At 34.9% G+C, this 19086-nt stretch overlaps 1 protein-coding gene across 1 annotated transcript in view; it reads left to right on the top strand.

Annotated features, from left to right (window-relative positions):
- SEMA5A (semaphorin 5A) overlaps positions 1-19086 on the top strand; it is a 212456-nt gene that overhangs the window by 140721 nt on the left and 52649 nt on the right. The window contains exons 6-10 of the mRNA XM_039329293.1: positions 4023-4121; positions 5327-5540; positions 6768-7053; positions 10863-10998; positions 12601-12805. Of these exons, the coding sequence (XP_039185227.1) occupies positions 4023-4121; positions 5327-5540; positions 6768-7053; positions 10863-10998; positions 12601-12805 (940 nt within the window). The remainder of the gene's footprint in view (positions 1-4022; positions 4122-5326; positions 5541-6767; positions 7054-10862; positions 10999-12600; positions 12806-19086) is intronic.

The following is a 19086-nucleotide window of genomic DNA, read 5'->3' as shown; positions in this document are numbered from 1 at the left end:
TGTTATCTTTTCCAGTTCTTTCTCTTCTATTCTGCTATCTCCAGGCACTGCCACGTCCACTATCCCGACTTTTTTGTCTTTCTTATCGACAATTGTTAAGTCTGGGGTGTTATGTTGCAGGTGCTTGTCTGTTTGAATTCTGAAGTCCCAGAGCAGTTTAATTTTATCATTTTCTATGACTTTCTCTATTTTATGATCCCACCAATTTTTGTTTACAGGCAAATGATATTTTTTGCAGATCTTCCAATGCACCATTGTTGCTACTTTGTCATGCCGCTGCTTATAGTCAGTCTGTGCAATCTTCTTGCAACAGCTTCTTACATTCTTACATTTCTCAACTGTATTCTATTTCTTATTCAGCAATTCTTCATTTATTAATTTCATCTCTTCCATCATTACAATCTTTTTATCATTATAGTTCCATAAATTAGCTATTATATCTAATAATAAAAGACATAGGAAAAATAAAAAAAATAATAGAAAGAAACAAAAAGAAACCAAGAAAGAGAAAAGAAAGAAGATCTATTATTCCAAAAAATATTCTTATTATATTTCAATATTAAATTCTAAATCTTAACCTAAAAACACCTTTTAAAAATCCAAATCCAAATCAATCCACATCTCTATAAAGCCATTGCAACCCATAAATGTAATCTTAAATCCCATATTTATATCTTATTTTAGCTTTCTTTCTGTTCCAAACAGATTTCCATAGTAAGGCCTCTAAGTCCGCAAATAAAACTCCGTCCATTTCTTGCCGTAATGCATAAATCAGGGGAGAATCTCCCATTGTCCATTGTAATAGGCTAGTGAAAAAGTTGTAGCGATTCTCAATAGCTCGTGGTTGAACATCCATCTTCATCTTTTTTGAAGTTGTGTCTAGTTTAATTACAGTCATTTTTGAATCACCCAAAGTCTCAATAGATTGTCTATAAAATAATGTAGAGTCTTCTTTAATATTATTTTGCTCTCCTCCTATTAGTTTTTTATCTGTCATGTAATCAGTTGGAGTCTGGAGATCAGCCTGACCTTCTGGGGTAATATCCTTAGTTTCCGTGCTAAAAGTCATTTGTTCATTAGCATCAAAAGTTTTTTCTGGTGTAGGTTGGTAGTCCTGATGTAAGTTTAATTCCTTCATTTCAGTAAATTGTGGATAAAGTTGAAGATGGATTTCTTGAGTATATACCCCTTCTGCTATTTCTTGGCTTACAAAGTGCTCACTTACACCTTGCGCTTTGATTTGTTGTTGAAAAATAATCTCTTTTGTGTAGGCAATTATTTGTTCAGTATTTTTAAGAATTTTGTCCAATATATACTTGTAATTGAAATCTGGACCGAGTTCCTCCATTTCAGTAGTATATAAAGCCATTATTCTTTTGGTGGAGGCTGTATTTAATAACAATCAGTCAATATCCGCTTCCACACAGCTATACAGTTTCTTTATCTTTCCCTTTTGAGATAATTTGAAGGTCAAAGTCAGACTCAGAATCCAAAGAAAGGAGATAACAATTGCAATAAATACTTTCACCACAGGATGTCCCCAGAGGGTTAACCAGTTGTTCAGTCTTTCCAGACCCCCAATAAAAATAATTTCTTTCCTCTTTTCCTTTTTTCCTTCTTTTCCTTAGTTATAAAAATAGTAGAAAATAGAAAAAAAATTCTCCAAATTGCTAGCATATTAAGTTTCTATAACAGGGATTTTAGGACTCCCAAATATTCAAAAACAAAATCAACCATTGAAAAACTTGAAATTGATTTTTCTTTTGTTCCAAGACTTTTCTTCCCCCATCAACAAAGCCATTTTAAAAAGATAGGGAAATGATTCCAAAGGCTTTTCACAGGAGTAAATAGGAAAGGGAGAGGCAAGGAAAGGTCTCATCAAATTTTTCACGGTGGTTCTATTTCACTTAGATGTTCTTGTGGTTTACGGCTGATGCAGCTAAGTGATCGGCCATTTTACTGACCGATCTTTACTCTGTCGGCCCAAAGGAGCTTGTTTGGACTGCAGAGGGTGCCGCCGCCCCTCTTCAGTCAAACAGGCAGCCTCCTCAACGGTGGTCGCCCCTGCAGGGTGACTTTTGACCCAATCAAGGGTCTCCCAGCGAGGGAAACTCGGCTGGTGAAGATACGAGTCTCTCCGCACGACTGCAGCGCTGTGACCCGGAACTGAAAGCCAGTGATGTCATTGTTCAACCCTTTCAGCCTGGAAATGTTTTGGCGATCCTGGCACAAATGTAGTTGTAGTCTGAAGTTCATAAGCTCACTCTCAAACCCGTAGTTTCCTATTTTAGATAAAAATTGGGCTGATTGAATAAAGGTGTGCAAATAAAACAAGGTGAAAACTTTCTGAAAATTTAACATCCCATTCTCAGCTGGAACAGCTTCATCAGAAATGTTCCAACTTGTTCTGACCTTATTGAAAGACATCTGACCTTGAAATGGATGTCAAAGAAAGGCATTTGGCCAGAATTTCTCTACATTAAAACATTTTACAGATGATTTACAAATCCCTAAAGTCTGGTTCATATTGCCATAAAATCAACTGCTTGGTGTAGCTATTGGGTGCAAAACTGAGTCATTGATTGATTGATTTTTTTTATACTGCCATCTTCATACAGACTCCTTGTAGTTTACAGCTGTAAAAAAATTATAAAACTCTTATCAGTCAAAAGAAAGCAAAACCCTAACCTTCAAAATGCTACCAAAGAGATCTCTGGACAATATTTGTTATATGATGGTCTAGTATTTTTTACCAGTTCTCCAACATTTCTTAAAAATTACCCTTAATATCAGCAAATTTCTGCAGAATTATTTGATTGCTTATTAGAATTGGTTCATATATCATCTTTGTGTTTATAGAACGCTATGTTGAATAAAAGAATATATGAAAAAGAAAAAGCAGAATTAAATAATTAAAGTGCTGCATTCTAAAGAGTTACAAAATTTGTGTAGTAAAATAAATGAAGAGGCTTATGTTTCAGGTTTTGTATTAGTTTATCAAAATATAAAATACAAAGAAAAAATGAAAACAGTGGGAAAGTGGGAAGGAAAGGGGGAAGAGAAAAAAGTGTAGGGTTAAAGGGAAAAAAGAAAGAAAGGCATTCACTTCCAACTCTTTTTAGCACAGAATAAGATATCATATAGCCTCAACTTTTTACTTTTACATAATAAGATACACTAGCCACTTCTATAATAACAAACTTATCTAATCAGCAAAACCCAAAGTCAAAGTTTCATTTTTTCACCTCAAACACAAAGTCCAGAAGTGGTTTCCAAATGGAAACAAAATTAGCTATATTCTTTTCTTTGTTTAAGGCAGTCAATTTAGACATCTCTGCTAATTCCATCAGTTTTTCCAGCCAGTCATCCATTGTTGGAATTAAAATATCTTTCCAGTTTTGTGCATAGTGATTCTTGCTCCCGTCAGCATTTTTATATATATATATATATATATATATATATATATATATATATATATATATATATATATATATATATATATATATATATATATCAACTAAGTTCCAAATTTTTGTTCGTGTTCTTTGTTCATTAAGCCTAAAAGAGAATCTCTGGCTTTATCTTTATATTCCCTTTAAGAATCTTCTGTTTAAGATGTAAATGTTACTCCAATATTTTTTTGCTTTGTCTCAATTCCATCAGAGATGGTAAAAAAAATCCTTCTTTACATTTACAACTCCAACATGTATTTGAAATAATATACATTTTTGACATTTAATGTAAATTTTAAAGTCTTCATAATAAATGAAGTGGCTTATAGTAGTGTCAGATAACATTCTTTTTCTATACAAGTTCACACATACGCTTACTGCACAATGATCACTGCTGTAATCTGTAATCAACAGCTGTTGTAATAAGTATATATGTTGATGTATTAGTACTTACAGAACACATTGATGGATTGTGTTGCTGTCATTAGGAATTAATTGTAAATAAATTCTGACTATATAGAAATTTCTTAATATATATCATTATACTAATAATATACTTTGCTTTGGCAGGAAGAGTGCCAAAATTATATTCGTGTTCTCCTGATTGGTGGTGATAGACTGTTTGCATGCGGAACTAATGCATTTACACCCATTTGCACTAATCGGACGGTAAGAATATGAGTAGATCTGCACTACAATACTGTAGATTTCTTAATTCAGTAAGAAGACTTCTATGATTGTGGAATTTCTTGTACAAATGCAAATAAATTGGATACTCTCCATTATGAGCTAGGTGGCCATCTATCAACTGCAGTATATAATACATAATTTTCAGTATTTCATCCATTCTGTAATTACCAATATTATATCAACAGAGACTTGAGAATGTTATTACCAATATACTGGCTGAAGAAAAAACAAAGAGACCTGGGAATTTCTTCATCAATTACATTTGGAATGAGAAATTTTCTGGTCTGCCATGGTCTCTTTCATGGAGTCTGATCTATAGCTGTTCTGAGATTACAAATTTACCCTGTCCTGTAAGGCTTTAAAATAGCCCAACCTGAATATTGTGACCGTTTTAAGCATCGCGGCCACGGAGGACATTTCAAAGAGGGAGTTACTCTGGATAATGAAAGGTTCTGCTGCCCAGTCTTACAATATTGGTAAGGAGTTCCTATCGTTTATAATAAAGCTTCAAAATAAGCTTAATTTATGATAGTTCAAGCTATTTTAAAGCCTTATTGTGGTATAGGTGGCATTTTCAAGGAGGAGTGACCAGAAATGGAAAAAGTTAGTCTTCTCTAATATTGTGATTTTCTCTCCAATGTTTGTTACCATATCCTGCAATACTTGAATGCTAGTAGATTGCTTTAAAAGTGCTACGACACAATATTTATTTATACTGTGGCTTAACTGAATGAATGTGTATAAGATGGAAGGAGTGAATTGATTGTAGTCATCTATGTGATGGACATTGTGAACAGTAATCTGTATGGGGTGAATGAGATCTAGTGTATTGTAGGTATGTAACCCTTTATTGAACTTGTAGTCAGTCCCTAAAGCTAGTAAGAAGTCTATATTAATAAGAATGTACTTTAAGACACCATTTTTAATTCTTCACATTAGAAGTCAGGTTTTTTTCTTCCAGTTATTTGTGTGCGTATGTGTATATTTATATTTAATATAAGAATAGAGTTAGAGTTATATAATAGTTAATTCAGTGTTGATATGGGTGAAAATCGAAGGAGTTCCTGACCAAAAGCAGGACACGTGTACAAATAAATTCTTCAGTTTGTGTTCAGGATTTGTGGGTTTCATGTTCTGTAATGCAGTTTGTAATAATTCTTCCTCTCCCCAATATTCTGATGAAGCTAAGCAACCTGGAAGAGTCACACGATCAGATCAGTGGCATGGCACGCTGTCCTTATAGCCCCCAGCACAATTCTACGGCTCTCCTTGCAAGCACTGGTGAGTTATATGCAGCAACGGTCATGGACTTTCCAGGGAGAGATCCTGCAATTTATCGCAGTTTGGGTATTTTCCCTCCACTTCGGACTGCACAGTACAACTCTAAGTGGCTCAATGGTGAGTATACGGAAGACACTATTTTTTGGGGGGGGGGGTTAGGAAATGCTTTCGTTTAAGACAGTGGTTCTCAACCTTTTTAATGCCGCGACCCTCAACCGGTCGTAAGTCGAGGACTACTCAACTGGTCGTAAGTCGAGGACTACTCAACTGGTGCAGCACCGTTTGCAGAATGGGACTTTTGGCGGGCTCAGCAGGGCAGAGACAGCCTGGACAATTCCTATTGGCTTTTGAAAGCCAATAGAATTAGACTCTATTCAAGAGAGTCTATTCTATTGGCTTTCAAAAGCCAATAGAATAAAAGGGAGTAGCACAACTAAGGAAAAGGGGAAAAAAATGGCGGACTGCGTTGTTTGGTGACCCCCGTGAAATGGTCATTTGACCCCAAATGGGGTCCCGACCCACAGGTTGAGAACCACTGGTTTAAGAACTTCCACTAATTCATTTTGAAGGAAAAAACTTCATTCTTACAACTTAATGCTACTTTGTCCATGCTGAATGTGGAGAATTACAACTAGGCTTCCTAGTTGCAGCTCTTGTTGCATTCCTATAGTCACATGTTCACAATTTGAGCACTTGGCGACTTGCTTGCAGTTAGAATAACTCAGCGTGATCAGGTGATAGCCATTTGCAATCTTCATTGCTGACTTCCAACAAGTTGAGTCAATTGGGAAGCCGGCAGGAGATTGCAAATGGTGATGTCATGTCGAATTATCACATGAAAGTCACCTAACAATGGAAAGTAGAACAGCCAGAATTGCCATTGTAAATCAGTGCAGTCACATAACATTCCAGTTTACAACCACATTGCTTAACGACAGAGTTCCCAGTCTGAATTACCACAGTTCACCAAGGACTCCTTATAACTCTAACTAAAGAGATCGTTGGTAGTCTTTGGACAGTTACTACAAATATATGTATTACTAAATTATTGTGCTAAATCTTGGTATTATTTGAATGAAGATAATCTTGGCAGGAAAAAGGGCATCAGACTAAAACAGAGAGATGTAAGTGGACTCTTCTTGAGTTCAGGAATGGAAATTTCAAAAAATGTTACATAAAAGCTGGGGTTTAAGGAAGGATATTAGGAGGAGCAAAAACAGTAGCCTCTTGCATGAATTCTGGGTACGTGTCCTAAAGAAACAAGGGCCTGTGTGTAGATGGATGGAGTCAATTTAAGGAGCAAAGTTATTTCCCTCTATTTTTGTTTTTCAAAATATATTCCAGAACCAAATTTTGTGTCTTCATATGACATTGGAAACTTCATCTACTTTTTCTTCCGAGAGAATGCAGTGGAACATGATTGTGGGAAAATAGTTTTTTCTCGGACTGCTCGAGTTTGTAAGAATGACATTGGTGGCAGGTTTTTGCTGGAAGATACTTGGACCACCTTCATGAAAGCGCGTTTGAATTGCTCCCACCCTGGAGAAATTCCATTTTACTACAATGAATTACAGAGTACGTTCTTCCTGCCAGAACTGGAATTAATCTACGGGATCTTTACCACTAATGTGTATGTAGTTTATGTAGTATTTTCTTTCTAGAATATTCAAAATTAACTTGGGGAGGAAATCTATTTATAACCAGGAGTGGGCAATCTTGAAAACAAACGCATAATAAAAAAATTCCAAGATAAAGATTTTTGAAAAAGTGTGGAAAATGATTATATATTTATCACTTTTAGAAGGGTAAAAAATTAACAACTAGAAGAATGTGAATTTTTCAAGCCTAAAAGCTTTCTTTGTTTGAATTTTTAATTTGATAAGATGGTAACAATTGGCAAAAATGGAGACTATTATATACTAAAATATTGGTATCTGCCACATTAATAATTAATTTTCAAAGACAACCGTTCCATTAGTAAACGTGGTTTAATTTTGTAAAAATATATAAATATGAATTGTAGGAGAATATTCAACTGGAGATGAGAGATCCTATGAAGTATTGTTTTCATCACACAATGAAAATGCATCCAGGGAAGAGTCTAGCATTGCTGGCTGTGGAATTCTGGGAGTTGAAGTCCACATGCCTTAAAATTGTCAAGGTTGAGAAACACTGGTCTAGACCACTCAAGACAGGCAGTTGAACCTGAATGAATGCTATGATGGAGTAAATCTTGTCATACTCATACAAACAGTTGCTTCTGGAGACACATAGCAGGGGCTTTTCTCTTACAAGCGCTTTCTCAAAAATCCAAACAACCAGATCTTACTAAGTAAAGACTAACATTTTAAATTTTATGTAACAATCAGTTGGAAACCAATGAAGTCATTGTGAATTAATAGTTTCCTGATTCAAATGACAGCAAATTTCCTGATTATTTTGGTAGTTTCAAGGGCATTCTATAGTATGTTTATTTCCTTCTGGCTGTCTGGCATTTTAAAGTCAGTTTTTTTCAAAAGTGATTTGCCACTGCCTTCTTCTTAGGGCTGGGAGAGAAAGACTGGCCCAAGGTCACCCAGCTGGCTTTCTGTCTCAGTGGGACTAGAACTCCCAGTTTCTAGCCTGATGCTTTAACCACTACATCAAACTGGCTCTATTTTCAGTTCTTTACTTACCTTTATTTATGGTTGGATTCTGTATCATCACCATCATTCATGATCATCATTTTAGCCATTGTCTATCCACTGTAGGATGAAGGCCTCTTCTGCATGTTTCCAATCTATACAGTCCTGAGCTTTCTTTTACCAATTGGGCCCACAATACTTGCTGATGTTGTCAATCCATCTTGTTTTAGGTCTCTTTTGTGGACTGACTCTCTCTCCCTCCCCTTTCTCCGTCTCCTTCTCCCTCTTTCCCTCTCTCCCACCCTCCCTCTCTCTCTCTCCCTCTCTCCCCACAGACATATATATTGCATGATTGATAGTCAACATACTACAGATATGATTTCTAGAGAGCTAGCTTCATTTGTATATTGTAGCAAAACAAATAATCATAACATTCATAATAATTATAATATTCATTTATAGCCACACAAATGAATCAAATAATATCTTTATCTTATTCCTCTTTTGCTTTTCTATGGGCTGATAATTCATTAAGCACTTTGAAATATAAATGAAGCAGATCTTGGTGGAGGAGTTCTTGGAATTTACATTATTCTGAATTTGGGGACTGACTACCTATAGGAAGGCATTTTAAACATTTCTACAGCACTCCAATTTGTATAAATTGAATAAGTTATTGCTCCCAAATCTGTAAGATGGCTCTCCAGTATATGAAGGTTCCAAGATATGAAGAGAAAAAGAATACATTTCTATGGGAGAGCGAAATCAAATATGGGTCTTTGTAAGTGGAGGGAATCTCCCAGATACATTTAACTGCATAATTTTTAAAGACCTCATGCAGGACCTTCAACTCTAAAAGCTGGCTTTTACAAAGCATGCACAATGTACACTATAAAGAAAAAATATTGCTGGTATTTGAAATTGTCAAGTGGGAACAGTGCTGGGACTATTATTTGGGTTAGTTAGTAGAATACAGGATGCAAGTATGGGCAGAATACAAGTGAATTAATTAAATAATTTTAACAGACTATTCTCTAGGAAACAATATGGAATTGGGTGCCCAGTATATTTGTATTATTTGAATAATTTATTTTCTAAAGTTCTGTCTAAGCAGCACTGAGTTAGGGGTTATGTACATTCTCTGTAGGCATATATGTGGCAATTTTGTCTAAAATTAATTAAATATTTATTAAGTCTTATAGCTTTTATCTGTTTCCTACTTTAAGAAAAAGATGTTATTTCAGTCCAAGAATTACGGAATGGAAATACTTCACTCAGCTTCTTTAATTCTACATTTAATATCTTTTAGTTTACTTTAGCTAAATGTTTTATGAATATTACTAAACCATCGCATTCAACCTTGTATTCTGCTGAATTAAATCTACCTATGCTTTTATCACTAAATTAGCTTATCATTTGCTCTTGTTTCATAGCTGTTCAGTGTGTTGAATTCTTGCTTAGCTGATCAGCTTACAACTGTGTCATGTATTCCCTTTGAGTAACTAGGCTATTAACTTCAATGATCTTAAACACTTGCAGTTTAACATTTAAACATTTATTTAAGAATCAGGCACACCGCTTTGTCACAAAAGAGATACTGCTGTCTAGTGATATAAGGAATCTATGAACATGTACTCAGTTTCCAGTCTGAGCAACTTCCAGATGTGTGGGCTTCCAAAATTCCCAAGCCAACATGAATGTTGCTAAGAATTTGGGGAACTGAAGCTTGTACATCTGGAGGATATCAAGATTGGGAAAGGCTGACCCTAGGTAATGTGCAAATAATTTCAGAATGAAAAATATAATTCTTATTGCTTGCATACATTAATTATTGTTGTAAGAAAATATCTGATATTTTAAACAGAAGAGTGTTTATCCTTGCTTATTTTCATGATGATGGGTTTTGTTTTTTGCCTAAGTATGTGTAGCAAGATTTTAGATCTCCACATTTTTAGCCACCTCAGCTAACCAACTGGTAATTTCCAAATGACTTTGCTTTATTCTTCAAGGAATAAATATCTACATGCTGTATTCTAGTTAATGTAGCAGTATCATAATACTTTTTAAAAAGCTAAGCTAATTTAGAAAAAGGTACAATGTTGGAGACTCCTATTGTAGAGTTCATAACAAACTAATGTATGTGATATGTACTGAGTAGTAATTGCATAATGCATAATTTATATAATCTCAGGTACCATGAGATTGTTAATTATAATATAATGTTAAAATATAAAGAAACCTTTCTCAGCTTGGTCCCTCCAGAGATATTGCTCTAGATCTTACAGTACTATTATTCTAGGACAGTGGTGGCAAACCTATGGCATGGGTGCCAGAGGCGGCACTCAGAGCCCTCTCTGTGGGCATGTGTGCTGTCGCCCCAATCCTAGGCCTTCAGCTGGGTTTTATAAAACCTTTTTGCTTTAGGCCTCCACTGCTGTGTACAAAAATAAAGGTTCAATCAATCAGTCAATTTCAACTTCTTGCGGAAAAAAAAAAAGATCTTGCAAAGTTGGAATTGATTGATTGAACTTTTTAGTCCCATCCAGTCTGCTGTTACCACCGCAGCCACGCCCACCCAATGGGCCACACCCATCCAGCACCCGACGATGCATAAGTGGGTTTTGGGTTGCAATTTGGGCACTCGGTCTCTAAAAAGTTCGCCATCACTGTTCTAGGAAATTCTAACTTAATAATCATGATTCATACTTCCATCTATTCAGAGGTGAGATACAAAGAATTATAAGTGTTATAGAAAATTTGCATTGGCTATCAAAAATAATCTGTTTTTTCCATTTCTTTGGTGTTTTTTTTAAAGGAACAGTGTAGCCGTTTCAGCTGTTTGTGTATTCAACATGACTGCAATAACTCAGGTCTTTAGTGGGCCATTCAAATACCAAGAAAACTCTCGTTCTGCCTGGCTTCCTTATCCCAACCCTAATCCTAATTTTCAGGTAGATAAAAATAAGAAGGTGTTCTTAACCTTTTTTGCATGTTGTATGCATGTCCATCAAATTGCACTCAGTTTTAAGAAGTTAAAATATTTACAATATTTTAGAGAAATATATAAACATGGTAAAAATTATAACCCCCCCCCTAAATTTAACATTTAACTGACAACTTTAAATCCATAGTAATAATGATGTAAGTTGCAAACATCACATTGGGAGGGCAACACATTGTCCATTGAGCAGGGATATTTTTGGTTCCTGCTGGAAGCTATGAAGATCTGGATTAATCTATTCTATCATACGTAGGGAATGTATTCCACAATCTGCTATTGCTAAAAACTGATCATTCTGTGGTTCCATTGCCTAGATTCTTTTTATTCTTAAATATGTAGCATGACCCTAGACATAAACTGTAAACTGTACAATATATGAGGAAATGAGCTTTCAGTTTTCTTGTCCTAAACTATTTATGGTTTAATAGGAAGAATTAACACTTTAAATTGGGCTAAAAATTAACTGAAAACTTGTGCAACTGATGTAGAACTGGTATTAGGATCATGTATAAACTGTGGCACCAATAAGCAATCTGGTTAAGAATTTTATAGCAACTGTAGTTAAAAAATACACTGTGGGGGCGGTTCCTGTGATATGTGCTATATTAATGTACAAAGGACATTAATGGATCACTGTTGCCAGATCAGTGGATAGAACTAGAGTATCAAGTAAAATTGAGTAAAAAAAAATCCTTCTCGAAATTACCCTCTTGACATCCAGAAACAAAATTGGATTTCCACCCCTCTTTTGCAATTTTGTACTCTTTTGAAACAGAGCAAGACCTTGATGGCTAAAATACAACGCTAATCTTAATTATAACCCTAATAACCTAACTCTTGAGGAGGAGTTTCCTGTGGGAAAAATAGATGCATAACGAAGCCCTCACGGAAAAACAGAGCCTATCAGGCATGAAATATCAAGACCACAGTGAAATTCCAATTAAACTGATTTATTAGTACTCATGCCTATATACAGGAATCTACTCAACTAATAGCACTGTTGTGCAGCTAGATAAGGGTCAAAGAATTCTAGAAGGGTTGCACTTAATCCATTTGTGGTTACATAGAGACTCTAGGCTGATTTCTTTTTTGACTCTGCCCCCGGGTTCTTCTCTTATACAGCCTGAGACTCCCTTTATAATTATAACTACAGTTGTGGCTAGGTGAGGTGCCATTGTACTTTTGAGTGCCAAGGCTTGCTGGTCCTATCCAGGATGAACAGCAATAAAAGAGCTGTGTGCTATGTACTTCTTGTTTGTGATATGTAGGTAAAAAGAGCAAAACATCACTTACCTGTTATTTCTTTTTTGAGATATCTTCATTGCAACAGTTCCTATATTTGTATGTGTGAAAACTTAGAGTATATATGGATAATCTGCTAATAAGAAAAAGATTGAAGTATATTATATAGCTGGATGATCGGTCAGTTGTGCATAGCTTATTATAAGAGTTAGCCTTTAGATTGTTATACTCTCACAATACATATACTATATGTCTTAAGTTCTTAAAATCTTGAATTAATGTTAACAGTATTATATGTATACATTTTCAGTGTGGCACCATGGATCAAGGCCTGTATTTGAATCTGACAGAGAGGAATCTCCAAGATGCCCAAAAATTTATTTTGATGCATGAAGTGATCCAACCCATCACACCAGTTCCTTACTTCATGGAGGACAATAGCCGCTTTTCTCATGTGGTTGTTGATGTGGTACAAGGAAAAGAAATGCTTTTCCATATAATTTATTTGGCCACAGGTAAATTATATTTTTATTTCCTCATTTTCTTTATTTCTAACATGCATAGATTGTCCAATAATTCTTCATCTGAGATTTTTAAAAAAAACTTCTAAAGGACAAAGCCACTTTAAAACACCAGTAGTAAAATAACGTAAAACTAACAGCAAGGGGAAAATAGTGGTATATGTAATAATACAAAAGTAAAAATATCAACATATACTTTTAATTGAACTGATATTAAGATACAGTATTTATCCAGCCAGCCATTAATGCAGACAAATTAATCTATGTTTGTTAATGTATATTTACATGGATTTATCCAATTGTCCATGAGATTTGCTTTATTAGAGAAAAAAATTGTTTAACATTTATATTTTGTTTGCCAGTCAATTATGATCTGAAAGTTGAAATGGGAGACCTGTGGGCTATGTAAAAGTTATATCTTATTTTTTTTTCTCCTTAGGATTTAGAAAAGCATGTTTGATGTTCCAGCTTTATTTCTAAGGAATAGGGAATCGTCATAGATTTAAAAGATGTAATAATTAAAGCAGGTTTTAAAATTCACATAAACTCACATGGTCATTCCTATATTTATATCCTGATTTGCAGGAATGAAATTTTTGACTTAAATACCTGGTAGTTTTGATGGATGTTGCCTTAGAAATGTTAATATCTAATTCTAGTACCTAGTATTTAATTAGACCGTAACTTCTGTTGCAAAACATTGGAATGGCTAAGAAGGGGAAAACATATTTGCGTTTTCCCTATTGAGAGTTATTAAAGCTACTTGCATGTTAAATCTTCTTGTCAAACTTTTGTACATTAAGTGAATTAGTGGCAATTGTAGGATTCCATGCAAGTAAATTGAATTCTATTCATGTATTCACATATTCTTTCTCATTTTTGCTCCTTCTCCATCCCCACAATCTCTTCTGTGGGATTAGGGCCCTTTTGGAACTATAAGTAGTATGGTACAATGTCTTTTTTTTTAATCAAAGCTTTTAGAAGTCAGCAGTTATTCCTGAATGCTACTGGTGATACACAATTGTCTCTCAGGATCCAAGCTGATATAACCATCAACTCTTTTAAGAAAAGTAATAAAAAGAGAAGAACATTTCATGTTTCATCTCCTCATTCCACTGTTAACTTTATTGGATTTCCGAACAATCATTGTGCTTAAACTGAATTTAATATTTTTGCTAAAAGGCTTGGCAAAAGAAACTGAAGAGTAATAGCTTCATGATATAATTTTTAGCATGGGAATGTAGACATATTTAATGTTTAAAAAATACAGTGATTTATTTCCCAATGTACTTTTTCTTTGAGGAGTATGGATCTCCAAACACACTAGTAAAATGTTAAAAATACAGTAAGTTAAAACAGGATGATTGATTTAGTTTTAAAATAATGTTCAGCATTGTGAGTTTTGACGACACTGAAATGCCAATATGATCTATTTTTTGTCTTCCTTTTTTTTGAGTTAAAACTGGCAGAAATGAAATGCCAAGCTAGTAGTTAAACAACTAGTAAATGTCTCATAGTTGTAGCAATGTGCTTGAATGGAAATGTTTTCAGAAGCAAATTTGTTATTATGTGTATGTCTTTGTACTTGGCTATTATTTATAGACAGCTCAAGGGTTTTTAGTCCTTGTCCACTACTTTTTACTTGCTTGGTATGTTGTTTTAAAGAAGTGCCACATGCTTTTCTGGCTCACGATAAATGAAAATTGAATGGTTGGTACATAGTGTATCTAGTCTGCAGGAGTTCCTTACATAAATTAATTTACAATGACCTCAACTTTCATATTGCAATTTGTTGAAAGCAGCATCTTCATGATGCTGATATAAGATGTTGTATACTTACAGTATATGATACTATTAGTTATGTTTCAGACAGTAGTAATGTTTAAAAAATGAAAGGAAAGATAGATTCTTAATAATTAGCTAGTAGTCTGCTGTATCGTATTTTAGATAAAATGAGGCACGTGCCAGTTTTTGCTTTACTCTTATGCTTTGCTGAATGACCATTTGGAATCCCATAAATCTGAAAAAAAAACCTCTCTGTTGTGAAAGGGTATGTAGGTTGGATCTAAATTCATATACAAATCTGGATGCGTTAATGCAGATGTTTCTAATCTGCATGTGGCCTTCAGGCAGAATTAGGAGTGAACGTTGAACTGTCAGAGTTCTGGAAGGACTCATAGCCTGCAGTTATTTATACCTTTTACATCTTATTTCTTACTTCTTTTACCTGTGCTATGTGAAACTACTCAGTTATGTACAATTCTGGAAGATTTCTGAAAAAAAAAAATCCAGGCTACTTGTAATGTATAATATTCTGTTTCACTAATTTGTAGTTTTACATAAACCAGCATTGTAATTACCTTTAGAATAGCTGGGTAGCGTAGATATGTCTTATTGAAAAATAGCCAGGTTCTTGTGGTATTACTTCTTTGTATGTCTATCTTTATATCTCTGTTTCTTTGTATGTATGCATAAAAACATGCTTGTCCCAAAGATGTTTTTTTCCAAAAAGCAACTGTACTTTCTTGGTGTTTTATCCTTAGAAAATGTTTCACTAAACTGAAGAAGCTTCTTGGATAAGAGGTGAAATGTTTTAAAAGGAAAAAAAATAAGAAAGTCCAGTTATCTTTTGGAAAAAGCACTTTTGGGAGAACCACCACCTGGATGATTGAGAATCTCCATAGGCATAAAAACATGCTCAGACTTTTTTTAATCAGATTGTGAAAATTCTAAAAATTCTAAAAGTTATGTATGCATGTAAGATAATAGAATCATACCTGCCAACCTATCAACCTCTTAAATTTCTTAATTTGTTTTGGATTTAAAATTGTTCTTATAGTTTTTACTACTGGAATGAAAACATGAACATACATTGATATTCATCATCCTGTTCTTTTTTCTGGTTAAATTTAATACATAGCACAGAAAAAAAGAATAAGATGTTAGCTAAAGTAATTGATCATGTGAAGTGTTAATATCTCTTTATAACGCCTTGGTAAGGCCACACTTGGAATACTACATCCAGTTTTGGGTCATCACAATGTAAAAAAGATGTTGAGACTCTAGAAAGAGTACAGAGAAGAGCAACAAAGATGTTTAGGGGACTGGAGGCTAAAACATATAAAGAACAGTTGCTGGAATTGGGTATGTCTAGTTTAATGAAGAGAAAGACTAAGGGTGACATGATAGTAGTGTTCCAATATCTTAGGGGTTGCCACAAAGAAGGAGTCAATCTATTCTCCTGAAGGCAGGACAAGAAGCAATGGATGGAAACTAATTAAGGAGAAGCAACCTAGAACTAAGGAGAAATTTCCTGACAGTTAGAACAATTAATGAGTGGAACAACCTGCCTCCAGAAGTTGTGAATGCTCCAACACTGGAAGTTTTTAAGAAGAGACTGGACAACCATTTGTCTGAAATGGTATAGGGTTTCCTGCCTGAGCAGGGGATTGGAGTAGAAGGCATACTCAATGCTTATATAACAGTGGTTCTCAACCTGTGGGTCAGGACCCCATTTGGGGTCGAACGACCATTTCACGGGGGTCGTAAAACAATGAAGTCCACCATTTTTTTCCCCTTTTCCTTAGCTGTGCTACTCCCTTTTATTCTATTGCCTTTTGAAAGCCAATAGAATAAATTAGACTCTAGAATAAATTAGCCAATAGGAATTGTCCAGGCTGCCTCTGCCCTGCTGAGCCCGCCAAAAGTCCCATTCTGCAAACGGTGCTGCACCAGTTGAGTAGTCCTCGACTTACGACCGGTTGGGGGTCGTGGCATTAAAAAGGTTGAGAACCACTGTTCTAGAGTCTACTCTAGAGTCTGATCCTGCATATCAGATATTTATATTACCATTCATAACAGTAGCAAAATTACAGTTATGAAGTAGCAACGAAAATAATTTTATGGTTGGGGGTCACCACAACATGAGGAACTGTATTAAAGGGTCGCGGCATTAGGAAGGTTTAGAACCACTGTTATATAAGAAAATGAACAGCAGCAGTACTCATTAGAATCAGGAATTTTTGCTTCTGTTGACAATCATTCATAGTCCTTATAGAAAGGTATACAAATTCATTTATTTACTTTCTCTATTTTTTTGTCATTTATATTATGTATAATTTGAAATTGTTCATTCCTATTTTCTTGTTACATTAATTTTCAGATCTATAATCCTTGTTGCACCATAGAAACAAGGTCTGCAAACTATTTGGGTTTTCTGCCAACAACATGGCATCATCGGTAGTCATAAATATTCATGTTCCCAACCATCAATCTCTAAACTCACCATAAATATTCCATTTATCCATTAAATAACTAAGGAATATCATAAGTCCTGTTCTTATGTTCTGTTCAAGGATATACTAGTTGCTAAGCAGTCAATTTATTTTCATGCATGGTTTAGCTTCAATATATAGTTTTTGTACTGCATGTAGTGACCAATCTTCCACACCATATTTGCCTGAAACATTCCATATATCTCCTTATAACATGTTTTTTTGCTAAATTAACCCATATGCAATAACCCATCTTCCTCCTATTCATACATTTTGCTTTTTTCTCATTAAAGAAAAAATCTGGTTGGTATGTCCTTTGACTGGCATAAAGACTTCCCAAATCTTGCTCATTATCTCTTATTGTTTCTATCAGAATTTGGACACTCTCCTTCTGAATTCATACTTAATGAATTCAATATTTTTGCATATAGTTTTTCTATTTGTCCCTATGTATAGGAGATTCCAAGTGCAGTCTTCATACAGACTTCAAACAGCTTGCTCTTTTTAAACAATCAATACCATATTTCAACATTTCCCCAGTTACAAAATCTGTATCTATAGCCTTATCATTTGAAAACACAAAACATTTATTATTTGTTTTGGGGGGAACATTAATATTTGTAGCATTCATTTCAATTTCAGTTTCAATATATCACTATCATTCCCATGCAAATTTCTAAAAAAAAACTTTTTACAATACTCCACTAATATTTTATCTGAAAAAATTAATTATTTTTATTTTTAATTCCACTCATTCTGCTGGAGGCTGTTAGTCCTTTTCACTGTCTTCAAAACAATTTTTATTAAAATATCTGCATTTTCTCTGCCTCTTTTAATATTAACTTTTCCGTGCTGTCTTCGATGGCATTATTTGAAACAATGTTTTCCTATTTATGAACAATATAAAGTATGTATAAAATATCATTTTCTTGCATGCATTTTTTTCTTGTGCACAGGCTATTTCATAGAGTAATTCCGCCATGCATTCTTTGTTATGATTCCTGTAAGTGTAGCTTCAAACATTTCTCTTTTTTAATTTATATTAAGCAGTTTCCACATTATCTTTCTTTATGTCCATTTTCCATTCCGTCTGTTATGAAATTAATTTGTTTTCTAGTAATCATATAGGATTCTACTTTGTCTTTCTGAAGTTCTGCTTTCAGTCTCATTTCTTTCATAGATTTTTTCCTTTTCTTTTACATCCATTTTTTCCTAAGATCTGTTTTTGATATTATTAAATAATAGCATGTTTAATAGTACCGTATATTCCGATGTATAAGGTGACTGGGCATATAAGACGACCCCCAACTTTTGAGAAGATTTTCATGGTTTAGAAAGTCATCTTATACGCCGGAAAATACGGTAGCAATGCTCGCTGGAGAAGCTTACTCTTCCTTGCTCAAAAATGTTGGGAGGGAGGGAAGGGGAAGGAAGGAAGGAAGATTGAAGGGGAAAGGAAGGAGATTGAAGGGGGAAGGAAGGAAGGAAGGAAGGAAAGAAGGAAGGAAGGAGACAGAGAGAGAGAGAGATTGAAGGGGAAGGGATGGAGATGGAAGGAAGGAAGATTGGAGGGGAAAGGAAGGAGATTGAAGGGGAAGGGATGGAGATGGAGATAGAAGGAAGGAAGGAAAATTGAAGGGGAAAGGAAGGAGATGGAGAATGAAGGAAGATTGAAGGGGAAAGGAAGGAAGGAAGGAAGGAAGGAAGGAAGGAAGGAAGGAAGGAAGGAGAGAGAGATTGAAGGAGAAGGGATGGAGATGGAGATGGAAGGAAGGAAGATTGAAGGGGAAAGGAAGGAGATGGACAAGGAAGGAAGATTGAAGGGGGAAGGAAGGAAGGAAGGAAGGAAGGAGAGAGATTGAAGGGGAAGGGATGGAGATGGAAATGGAAGGAAGGAAGGAAAATTGAAGGGGAAAGGAAGGAGATGGACAAGGAAGGATATTGAAGGGGGAAGGAAGGAAGGAAGGAAGGAAGGAAGGAAGGAAGGAAGGAAGGAAGGAA

The sequence above is a fragment of the Crotalus tigris genome, unplaced genomic scaffold (genome assembly GCF_016545835.1).
Source record: "Crotalus tigris isolate CLP2741 ecotype Arizona unplaced genomic scaffold, ASM1654583v1 scf7180000024391.5723578, whole genome shotgun sequence".
NCBI lineage: Eukaryota > Metazoa > Chordata > Lepidosauria > Squamata > Viperidae > Crotalus > Crotalus tigris.
This window is presented reverse-complemented; position numbering and strand designations above follow the sequence as displayed.